At 40.2% G+C, this 12,867-nt stretch overlaps 1 protein-coding gene across 4 annotated transcripts in view; it reads left to right on the top strand.

Annotated features, from left to right (window-relative positions):
- Nucleotides 1–12,273, top strand: part of LOC137304153 (paladin-like) — a 222,148-nt gene extending 209,875 nt beyond the window's left edge. For 3 of the 4 annotated variants that reach the window (XM_067972656.1, XM_067972655.1, XM_067972653.1), the window contains exon 20: nt 2,556–2,887. In XM_067972656.1, the coding sequence (XP_067828757.1) occupies nt 2,556–2,714 (159 nt within the window). In that variant the 3' untranslated portion in view covers nt 2,715–2,887. Of the gene's footprint in view, nt 1–2,555; nt 2,888–7,417 lie in introns of those variants that run through there. The other variant, XM_067972654.1, reaches the window with a different exon arrangement.
- The last annotated feature ends 594 nt before the right edge of the window (nt 12,274–12,867 follow it).

Here is a 12,867-nt window from a genome sequence, read left to right as displayed (position 1 = left end):
TCGGATGTAGTGGTGAATGCAGCCATGGCCCCCCCCATCCTGACGGTGTGAGTTTGAGGGAGTCCACAAAGTAGTTCAATATGTTTGAACAGCAGAATTTTGAGTGGAAAGTAAGAATTTTCAGTGAAAACACAAAGATCTTGCAGCCAAAACTTTACCTGAAATAACAGAGTGCCCTGCTGCAATAAGTGACCTTTTCTCCCCATCTGTCAAATAAGCATTTGAATGTCCCACTGGCTGCTGGCTGAAACACGTCTGTTGCATCATGGAGTATTTCCCACAGCACAGGAAACATGCCGAGGATGCTTCAAAATCGCACACCTGCCAATATGTGGAGAAAATGAAGTACTTCAAGTACTTAAACTAGCTCAACAACTATGTAAATGATCATCTGGCCAGCTTTAATTGCCGATGGGACATCCGCATTCGGGAGGCGCACGCGCACCCGCACCCGGACGGGTCAGTGGGGATCCCGGAATTCTGTGGGTTGGAGCCAGGCTCCAAACCCGAATAGTATTTCCCCAATTTTTGGAGCCCCCAATGCACCCGCAATTTCCCAGGAAAATCGAGTCCTAGGAGCCTTATTAGCTCAGCATGTCTAACCAATGAAGAGCAGCAATGAACAAAAACAATAAAATGTTGAACTATGTGGACAAAATAGTGGAATATAAGTCAGAGAAAGTTGTGGTAAAAATGTACAGTACTATGGTCAGACCGCACCTTGAATACTGTGTTCAGTTCTGGTTGTCTAGACACAAGGGAGACATTCAATCCAGAGGCAGTACAACCAAACTGATCTTTAGTGTCAAAGGACTAAGATATGAGGAAAAACTGGATAAACTTGGGCTTTTCAGCCTAAAAGGAGGTGTCTGAGAGGTGATTGTGTAAAGATATATAAGATGGTTAAGGGAATGGAGAAGGTAAATCTGGAGTAGCACTTTACGTTAAATTGCAAGAGTAGGACTAGTTCAAACTAGTAAAAGGTAAGTTTAGGACTGATATCAGGAAGTTCTTCTTTACACACAGAGTGATCAACATTTGGAATGTATTTTCAGATAGAGTAGCCAAAGTGAAGGCTCTGGGGTTCAATTTTCAAAGTGAAAAACCGGGGAGGGGGGGGGGGGGGGGGTTGGGGGCGGGGAGAGGCATTGAAAATTGCCACCATTTCAGACCCGCCCATTTCCGGTTTTCACCAGGGCAGGCGACCAACCCGCTCCCAGAAGGCAGGTCGGGCCATAAAATCTTTCAAGGAGGCTTTGGGCCACCATTTTTCTGGAATTCCCGATTTCAACCCCGAGGGACCGGGATTCCAAGGCCTTCTGTTTTACGCCTCGTGAAAGGATGCAAAAAGGCCCGAGACTAACAGGTAGATGCCTAGAAAGGCACAGGTTGTGGGCCCGGAGGAGCAGGAGTGTTTCCTCCAGGCCCAACAAGCCTACCTGCACCGACCCCCCAACGATTGCGGACACCCAACCCCCGATCGCGCAACCCCCCACCCCCCGATCGCGCAGACCAACGATCCCCGACCACGATCTTCCCCCACCAACCCCGATCCTCCTCCCAAACTCCGATCCTTCAACCCCCGACCCTTCCCTTCAATGATCGCAGACCCCTGATCCCGACCCCCGTGCCAACCAATGTCCACCCATGCCCCCCCATCCACACAAACAAAAACTTACCTACAGACTTACCTGAACTCTCCCTGGCTGGTCTCCTGTCCGACTGAGACCAGCCTGTCACTCAGGCCGGTCAGTCAGACAGGAAACCGACAAAAAAAAATAAAAGACGTCCTTAAGTCAAAATCGTAAGGACTTCCGGGAAACCCGTACTAATGGGTTTGCTATCCTCAATTTGACCCCTCCGCCCCCATCCTGGCTCGGTTTTGAAATTGAGCCCCTGGAGTCTTTAGAAATAAATTAGATACAGCAATAGAGGAACTGTAGAGTCTTTCTGGATTAGGGTTACCAACGCTTCAGAATTGTCCTGGAGTCTCCAGCAATTAAAGATTAATCTCCTGAACATTGCTGCGAGCAACCCAAGAGAAAAACGATAGGGGCTTTAAAAATTGTGATTTTTTTTTCATTTTCTTTGAACGTTTTTGTTTATTGGCTATAAAAATATTGAAGATGTCAAAAAAGTCTCTTTCACTGGGTGGGGTGGTTGGAAACGAGAGGTCAGGTGATGAACCCTCCAGGAATATGTCCAACCAGAGTTAGCAACCTTATTCCAGATGGATTAATTAAGATGGGCTGAATGGCTTCCTTTGTCCATAATCGTCTTGCAATATAAAAAATTCTTCAGACTTCCTGTTTGTCACCCCTAATCCCTGTTGTTACATTGGTAACAATGAGAGGTAACATCTGCTTCTATTACCTTTAATTCCTACTATTCAGTTCTTCCATCACAAGTTGCCTCAGTCAGCCTGCCATTTTGTCGTGTTACAACAAACATACCATTTCCTCTGGCTAAGTGTGAGCAAGGCCACGGGCAAGTCACTCATAGTCTTAAAATTGCAATCTGGGCCCAGAGTCAAATTTTCAATTCAATTTCTTTAGAGGACTATGGAAGAGAAGCAAGTAATGAAGATGAGACTGCACCTCCTTGCAACTGCACAGAGCTTGGGTCTGGTTTCAGTACAATCCACAGGACCTGACATACAGATGAGATGTTATAATGGTCAGATTATGAAGTCCACTATTTTCAATAGAATTTAAATAAAGGTTAGTTAGTTTCAATATTTTACTACCTGCAAATACAATAATGAACTTTCAGTGTTGTATTGTGTTGGAATTGGAGACCTCAAGTTGAATAAAGCACTTGCCCACACCCCACTTCAATCAACTCAGTTCCCCAATTTACCAAAACATGCCAGTATATCATTACTTCCAGATTGTTCATGTACAACAGCAATTGATAGTTTCTGAATATCTTCTGGCATCATAGTGAGCAGTTTTATGTAATAAATGTTGGTAAAACTTCCATTCTGACTTCTGTTATCTCTCGATGATAATTTAGCTGATCGACCTGTGTGCACCCATTCATTAAGTTATTTCAGTCACAGAACAAGTATTTTTGCTCCACAGTTTGAAAAGTTTTTATGTTGCTTTGAATCCTACACTTTGCTTTCATGTTAAATAGTATTGAATTGTGCAGAGCACGTATTCTGTTTATGTCATGTCCACTAAAAGAAGGATAAATCCAATCCGGCCAATTATCGCCCCATCAGCCTACTCTCAATCATCAGCAAAGTGATGGAAGGTGTCGTCGACAGTGCTGTCAAGCAGCACTTACTCACTAATAACCTGCTCAGTTTGGGTTCCGCCAGGACCACTCGGCACCAGACCTCATTACAGCCTTGGTCCAAACATGGACAGAAGAGCTGAATTCCAGAGGTGAGGTGAGAGTAACTGCCCTTGGCATCAAGGCAGCATTTGACCGAGTGTGGCACCAAGGAGCCCTAGTAAAATTGAAGTCAATGGGAATCAGGGAGAAAACTCTTCAGTGGCTGGAGTCATACCTGGCAAAAGATGCTAGTGATTGTTGGAGGCCAATCATTTCAGCCCCAGGACATCGCTGCAGGCGTTCCTCAGGGCAGTGTCCTAGGCCAACCATCTTCATCTGCTTCATCAATGATCTTCCCTCCATCATAAGGTCAAAAGTGGAGATGTTTGCTCATGATTGCACAGTGTTCAGTTCCATTCTCAACCCCTCAGATAATGAAATAGCCCATGCCCGCATGCAGCAAGACCTGGACAACATCCAGGCTTGGACTGATAAGTGGCAAGTAACATTCACACCAGACAAGTGCCAGGCAATGACCATCTCCAACAAGAGAGAGTCTAACCATCTCCCCATGACATTCAATAGCATTACCATCGCCAAATCCCCCAACATCAACATCCTGGGGGTCACCATTGACCAGAAACTTAACTGGACCAGCCACATAAATAGTGTGGCTACAAGAGCAGGTCAGAGGCTGGGTATTCTGTGGCGAGTGACTCACCTCCTGACTCCACAAATCCTTTCCACCTTCCACAAGACACAAGTCAGGAGTGTGATGGAATACTCTATACTTGCCTGGATGAGTGCAGCTCCAACAACACTCAAGAAGCTCGACCCCATCCAGGACAAAACAGCCCGCTTGATTGGCACCCCATCCACCATCTTAAACATTCACTCCCTCCACCACTGGCGCACCGTGGCTGCAGTGTGTACCATTTACAAGATGCACTGCAGCAATTTGCCAAGGCTTCTTTGACAGCACCTCCCAAACCCACGACCTCTACCACCTAGAAGGTCAAGGGCAGCAGGCGCACGGAAACACCATCACCTGCACGTTCCCCTCCAAGTCACACACCATCCCGACTTGGAAATATATCGCTGTTCCTTCATTGTCGCTGGGTCAAAATCCTGGAACTCCCTACCTAACAGCACTGTGAGAGTACCTTCACCATACGGACTACAGTGGTTCAAGAATGCGGCTCACCACCACCTTCTCGAGGGCAATTAGGGATGGGCAATAAATGCTGGCCTTGCTCGCGACACCCACATGCCATGAATGAATTTTTAAAAAATGAAATATTTGACAAAGCATCAAAAACACAATGTGTGTTTATTGCAATTCTGATTCCCTTAGCAACAAACCTAAAAGTTTCTTTCTTCCAAGAAAATTTTCCCGCATCTGTGCTCGTGAACCCCCGATATTTCCTAATATAGATGTTATCTATTTCAAATTTTGCTAATGTTTATGTGTGCAGGAAGAGAAAAGGCCCTGAGGCCCCAATCACTCTTATCTTTCGGCAGTTTCATCCCTGTGTACCAACCCTTCCCCAATCTCCTGGGACAGGTATAAAGAAAACAGGCACTTACAGCATTTAAAGGGGAAGATAAGGAGCTTGAAATTGATTTGTTAAGGACATGGGGAGCCAATGGACTAGACCAGAGTAACAGGTGTGGAACTTGGGACATGTGGAGCCAGTGTACCACACCAGGGTAACGGAAGTGTGGGGCTTTTAGCTGGAAAGGTTATAAGCAAAAGCATTCTGAATGAGTTCTAGTTTATGTAGGGTGGCAACTACATCATATTTTTAAAGGTACCAGTGCTGAACAGTACTCAAGGGGTTAACCATGACTTAAACAGCAGTAGTAAAATCTGTTGTGAAATCGTGGCATCATATTTTTATGTCTCCTGTGAATTGTAAATATTACTCTCCAAATTATTTAAAATAATTATTTGACTGCATGTGGTGATTTAATTGAAAACAAGTCCTTTAACCAACAAACCCGTCATCTTGGATTTACTTAAACAATCTGCAAAAAATTAAAGAGGAAAGCAAGTCTAGGAGAAGGACTTTTTATTCAAAATACTCGCCCATTTTAAGCTGGAATAAGGTAGATTTATCAAATCTGGTCTAGGTTTTCTAGGAAATCTATCTTTTCCTCTAAATGGGAGATACATTTAATAGAGGTACTCATCCAAGACTTATCTTCCCCTTTAAACACTGTAGTAGTCCAGTAACATCAGGATCAATGCCTTTCCGAACATCTTGCAACATATCAAAAGAAAATTTTAAGCAGATATGCCACTTATAATCTTATCTGGCAGTAATTGTCATTTCTTTGCTTACTAATAGACCATGTTTTTCCAACTGTTGCTTCAAAAGTACATTTTCTACATTTAGAAATTTATGTAATGAATTTGCTGATTACATTCATGCATTAGTGATTGTTTATTTCAAACTGCGATTTGAGATGAAAAACATAAGTGGTTGAAATCATATTGTGTGATATTTGTAATGATAAATTTAATGTGTTTGTATGGAGATTTTAAATATATGAACACAAGAATTTAATTTGTGACGTGAAGTAACATTGTTGCAATAATCAACAATCAATCTACTGTTTCTAAGTAGTTTCTGGTACATATTTTGCTTTATAATTTGTATTTATCCTGATCACAATAAGGCTTAAGCAACTGTTAGTAAAGAAATGGTGGCCCACTAGAAAGAGAAGCAGGAAATTGACACTACTGTGAGAGAACTACATCTTACCAACTGTTCCTGTAAATGTCCGGAAACTGAAGGGAATGAGAGGGCTGTGAATACAATCTTTGCTATCTGAGAGTTGTGTCTTTAAGTTAAACATCTCACAATCTGCTACAATTTGGGCAAACTTGTCTAGCAATAACTATAGCTAATATGGAACACAGAAACATGCTGGTACACCAAAATGGCAATTCATGAATGTGCTGTACTGGTCAGCTATGCTTATTGGGAAATTGCAGGCACGTGCCACTATCTTAATGAACAGAAAACGGTAGGCAGCGTGCCTATGTTTCCTGTTGTGTGTAGCGGGCGAAGATCCCTGTTGGTAGTGCGCATTGTAAACTAATTTCCCGAGTTTTATCTTTGGCTTTGATTTAACGTACATTGAGCTGGATTTTCTTGCTGATGGTGGTAATTTTGATCAACACTGCTACTGGTGAATTGGAATTAGTGACAGATGCAGGTTACATCCAGCATTAATTTGCCCCATCTCCAGTCCTAGCAGGAATAAGCTTAACCCTAACCCTTCCACATTCTCTTGGATAATTCTGTGTATTTTGGGATAATGGAATCAGTGTACTGCCACCACGAATGGAAAAAGATAATTAGCAAGCATGAAAAACATGATATAAGTAAATCTTGTATCGGAATATATTCACATTTTCTGATCCTTGCTTTCTGAACAGTTTCTTTTTGTCATTCTGGTCATTTTTAAAAATTTGCCTTGGGGCAATGTCTTTAAGAACCATCTCTTTAATAGAAGTTCTGCAAAACAACAATTACCATATCAGCACTAGCTTTAGCTAATGGACCATTCAGATCACATAAAATTTGAGGCTTCAAAGTTGGCTTCTAGGCTCCATTATCAACTTCAACTAATGGGCCTCAGACAATTGTACTCATTTTTAATAACTTGGATTTCTGTTTACAGTATGTATTGTCAGACCCACGTGAATTCATTTTGCAGTGGTTAAAATTGCTTTAAGTAAGGTGAATGGTGTCCAAAGGGATAGTGTGCATGTGCTGTAGTTTTCAATGTCTGTGATGCGGTGCCAAATGTACTTTGGCACCCACACTTGCCAATTGTGGGGTAAAATTTTATGTATACATACTGTTTGCATCAATGCAAGGTCACATTCAGGGGTTAAATATCTTTGTTTTTTAAATTTATCTTCAGCTTTTTAGAAATATTAGCTCTATTTCAAGCACTGGTTCCTACTGTACAACTAACATAAATTGCAATAGACATGTTTTTTCCTTTGATATTTCCAATAAGGTTCTTTGTTTTAACATGCTGCAAATCAAATTGATGTCAAAAGGAGCTTTGGAATTTTGTCTTGATTAAACCATCTTCTTTGTATGCATTCATCCAGGTAGCAGCCAAGGCTGGAGTCTATGAGATCCTGAATCGCTTAGGGTTCCTTGAATTTGAAGACCCTGAGGACACACCACTTTCTAGACTATGTCACCGCTGGCTGCAGCAAAATACAAACTCACTTCCATTCCGAGGGGAGTTCATTTAGTTTCTTTTGCCCTATGAGCTGCCAGATACCTACTGCTTGGTCAGTGGTTGTACAACTTTGACTTTCCTAAGTCTTTAGAACTGCTTGTTTTACGTACATCCTAGCGGAATAACAATGGAAAAGTAAAGTGACAAATGGATAAACATTTGAAGCAAAACAAGTGACAGCGCTGTGGAGAGACAGCAGGGCAGTGGGATTAGTTTTGGATTCCTCTAGAAAAGAGCTGTCACAGATATGATGGGCCGAATGGTCTTCTGTGCTAACTTCTATGGTTTTATGTGAAAAGGCCAGGTTGTTGTTGAGTACTTTTGTATATACATTTATACCATGAAATTTATCAGAGGGGCCCCCTCAACCGAAAAAATAGAACAAGACTTAGTAATTCTGCTGAGACCTGCAGTGACTTGAAAGTTGGCAACGATCCATTTAATAACCAACTCCAACCCCAATAACACATCATCATTAGGCACTACACTGCCTTCACAGAAATGAGCACTACTACAAAAGGTTAAATAAATGAAATAAATATGGGGTGAAAGTATTCAATAGCGCTTCCATAGTATACGTAGAGTGTATAATTGTGGGCCACTGAATAGGAAAACAGCAACTTGTGGTATTACAACCTTTCACTCACTGAATATTTTTCAGTGACCCAAAGCCGTATATCCTCTGTCTCTTTACTTTTCAGAATTACAGTGCGAATATACTGTTGAGCATTTGTTAAATATTATAATAAGTCATGTCATATCACACCAGCTCATGTGGTCATTTAGCATTTTTGGATCTTGAACGTCATGTCAAATTCAAAGTATTTCCGTTGTGTATTAAATGTGGTACATTCATTTCTGTTGGAATACGCTGCATTCATTTGGCACAAGAAATAATTGAAGTGAAATGTATTGGTTAAGTTTTCTACTTAGATTCCAGATGCACTATCTTCCTCTCAAGTCAACTCCACTGAGTTACAGGTTGTTTTGGTAGATCTGACATATTTTTGTGCCACTGCTGTTAAAATCAAGAGTGTTATCACAAATAATGCAAAGCTTATCTCTGTCGTGCCTTTTAAAATGGAGATAGACTGTTAAAGGAGTCTCAGTTTGGGCTTTTGCCAAGTATACATTTTAATCAAAATATTTGCAACAGTTGCGAATACTTTTATAATTATTACAATAAGATATTGTAAACACTGCATAGGATAGATAATGTAGCTTATTTCAAAATAAAAGGGCTGTACATCTGAGTATCCTCTCGAGGACAAAAACGTTTAATCAGGCAGTTAATGAGGATTCTGTTAATGCTGAAAAGTATTTGTAAATAAAGGGAATATTTGATTTTTACTCTTAGAGAATTTATGTATTTAAAACCTTGTATCACGAATAACCTTAATGAGGGGGATTACACCTTTTTGGTGTCTTTCCCTCCCAAAAGATAGAATCTACCTGCTGCTGGTTTAATTATCTTCACTGTTCTGTCGGCTACTTTATAACAAGCTAATAGTCACAGGTAAGGTTTTCTTCCTGATCTACAGAAAATTAACATTCAAACAGCAATTTACTTCAACTGTATATTGAAACCATAATGAGTATCAAGTCTGGCATCGAGAGCAGTGGCCACAGTTTGTTCTTGTGCTGTTTTTATAGCCTACTGTGCTCCCATACTCTGCAAGGGTTTGGCACTTTTTTCTTCCACTCATCTGTTGTTGCCAGTTGTCTTTCCTGGATTCAGTGCTACTCAAGCTCAGTCTCCAGTAAAAGAAATGAAAAAAATCCTATTCAACAGCACTTAAAGGACTATTAACATATATAGTATCATGGTTTTCATGCAGACATTTCAGTCGCGCTCGAGGTTTGAGTCCCGGCAAATAACATCCCTTTGCTTTCCAGCTGGAGAGGGACCAACGCTGAGTCCTGCCACAGGCAACTGGTTCAGTTAGGAATTAAATGGAGGCACAGAGGCTCTGCTGGGGAATGGGAAGCAGATGTGTGGTGCTGTGAGGCGGGGCGGGGGGAGAAGAAAGTGATGTCTGGGCTGAATATATATGTTGCATGCTAGCGAAGCAAAAATGCACCCAGCACCCTTGGTGCCAGGCTAGATGGTGGGCTATGGCAAATTGGAGAATTCATCATTAAGACAGGTGAATGTTCATGTGCAACCTGCCCCCAAATCTAGCATAAGGCACCTTATGCTTCAATTATATTTTCCTTTTGTCCTCTTTATGCTTTCTTATGTTTTATATGAAAGGCAGTGGCTGCCACATTTTCACCTGATGGCGAGTGCTTTCAAAAAACTGCAGACCATTTAGATGCATCACTGTTTCTCAACCAAGATTCGGGAATAATATTGCAGCTGGCTTTGTAAATGTGGTTGTTTCTTATGTTTTTATTGGAGATATTCCCAATCACTGTCAAACTGTCTACGCATTACATGTACCTGAAGAGCAGAGAATGCATCATTCAGATCAGCAAGTTCAGCTGCGAACAATTAGATTAATAAACAGGGCAACAGGATATTTTTGTTTGTTACAATATTCTGTGTTACAAAATGATAAACTATGATACATTTTTCTGTTTATATAACTTTGTTCTAGGAGTGTAGATTAATTATTCACAATAAGAATTAGAGTAAAATAGTTTTTAAAGAAATTCATAATAATAAAAGTTTTTAAATGTGAATGCAATAATGCATTCACATTTAAGTACATCGGTTAAAGGAACGTCACAATTGTTTTTCTGTTAACCCATAGGCCCATAATAGAAGAAAACCTACTTGAGTTAAATTGCACAACCTACTTGAGTTCGTCAACACCAGCCTTTCCCATGTGGCGTGATGCACTGGTTAGAACCAAAGCAAACAATTCGATCTTCTTAATCCTAAAAATGGGAGAATCAATCAGTAGAGAGTCCATTTGACTTGTTAAGGATTTAATTTATTGTTTTATGCTTTTTAGTTAGATATTGACTGCTGTTAATTAAATAGAAATGAGTGTGTCAGTCCAGTGTTGCAACATGTTAGACTGAGAGACCAATGTTTCTCCCAGTAATATTTACTGGCTGGGAAGTCCACCTCATTAGATGTGAATTGGAGTGAAAGTGAGATCCTTAGACAACAGAAGGGAAATATAATCATCTGGAGTTTGATACTGGATGTGCCTCAAGAACCTGTATCAGCTGGCCTCCTAGTAGTATGGAAAGAAACTACAGGCATGTCTGTGGTGATGGGGAAAAATACATTTTTAAAAAAGGAAGAAAAATACCAAGGTCACATTTGTTCCAGTTAATATATCACTAAGTACAGGTTACACTGAAATATGGAAAATGTGTTTCAAATTGTAGGATAAATTCAGTGATACTTCGCTCCTGTTACAAAGCCTCTCTAGACAAGAGTGTTGGTTAGAGATAGGGCTAGAACAGTATAACGCTAGTTCTTCGACCCACACTCTGCCAAGGTGTCAGAAGATTGAGAGTTAAAATCTCACTCAAGCGATTTGAGTACATAATCTAGTCCTGAGGGAGTGCTGTACTGTTGGAGGTGGCATTTTTCGGATGAGAAGTTAAACTGAGGCCCCGTCTGCCCTTTCTTGGTAATGTAAAAGGTCCCATTTGAAGAAGAGCAGGGGAGTTCACCTGATGTCCTGGCCTACATTTATCCCTCAACCAACGTTGCTAAAACAGATTATCTCATCGCTGTTTGTGGGACCTTGCTGTACGCAAATTGGCTGTCACGGTTCCCTATTAGTGTTATACTGTTCTAGCCCTATCTCTAACCAACACCCTTTAGAGAGGCTTTGTAACGGTGACTACACCTCTAAAGTACTTCTTTGGCTGTAAAGCGCTTTGTACAGCCTGAGGTTGTGAAAGGCGTTTTTAAATGGAGATTCTTTCTTTCAATTGTGTCTAGCAAGACTGCCTGGGAATGCAGCCTCATTGAATTTATCCTCATTTTGGTTATTGAATTAGGCTATTTCAGACCTGTATAAATCCAATGCCTCCTAATTACAGACCTGTCATTTTGGAAGAACATGGTAAAAATGAAATACATTTAACTTTCATACAGTTTCACGTGTAGTTTATCACGTGTAATGCCTTTATCATTCAGTTGATGGTTCTGGCAAATGGCCGACATGCTGCCAAAATGTGAGACTGTGCCTTATGCATATTAGTATGGTGTGCTTGTTTAATAATCAGAAAGGAAATTTAATAGGTCGGAAAAAAAAGTTTTAAAAAATCACAATTTATTTGATTTTTTAAAAATGCTTTCTGATGACTGCCAATTTCTCTCGATTCACATTTTGAAAAATGTAAATTACTTGTTCAATTAACTTTTTCAGTGTACATAAGAGGGTTTTTTGCCTTATTTTAATGACATTAAGTGTTTTTTTTAATATGCATACTGTTGCTGTGCTAAGATAGAAACAAATCTGTGAATACTATTTTTCAAAGGAGGAAGGAAAGAAAAACTTTTACAAACAAAGTATTGAATATTATCCCAAAGGATTTCAGTGCTGAGTTGAAATAGCAGCGTGCTGCTGGGGTACTATTTAGTAGCTTTAATGTTTAACTATTGTAAACCTTTTTGTTTGCAGAGAGCAATTTGTTTGTAATGTGTTTAAATTTAAAGAGTACTGTACTTTCTGTGAACTGCAAAAAAATTCACACTGCTTAATTTTGTAGTACAAGAGAGTAAATTATTAAATGTTTTGCACCAAATCTCCTTGACTTGTTTTCTTTGTAAAAAAAAAGCTGTGCAATTCCCTGTTTCACGAGAATGAATATACGGACTGCGGTAATGATCTTGGGGGCACATATTCGAATCACTGGCTTAGTCAGGCAAATGTGTACATTTAGTCATTAGTCACGCAAATGTGTACATTATTTTCCTGTGGGGGTGGAAAATCAGTTGATGCTGAAACAATTGAGAGGGAACCAAAATCTGACAGACCTAGATTCCCAATTTCTCAAATAGGGATTCTTGGTTTAAAGAAATCTTGCAAATTTTGCAATTGGTAAAGGTGGTTTAAAATTTAAAGGAAACACATTCTGGATCAGAACCTTGTATGTAATCCTATCATTGATAAAGGGTTTTTTTCAATTGAGGTGCTGTTTACTAGTTTTCCAAGTCAAAAGTTCCTTTTGTGGTAATTATTTATAATTGCTGGGAGATATCCTTGGAAGATAATTTAATTTGATTATTTTTGAACCCATTAATGGCAAATGGGTGATTCAAACTTCAAGGATACCCAAAATCAATACGATTGAATCCCTGGTCTGTCATTAAGGTGTCTCTCTTCTGTAGGCACTTCG

The sequence above is a fragment of the Heptranchias perlo genome, chromosome 36 (assembly GCF_035084215.1).
Source record: "Heptranchias perlo isolate sHepPer1 chromosome 36, sHepPer1.hap1, whole genome shotgun sequence".
NCBI classification, from domain to species: Eukaryota; Metazoa; Chordata; class Chondrichthyes; order Hexanchiformes; family Hexanchidae; genus Heptranchias; species Heptranchias perlo.
This window is presented reverse-complemented; position numbering and strand designations above follow the sequence as displayed.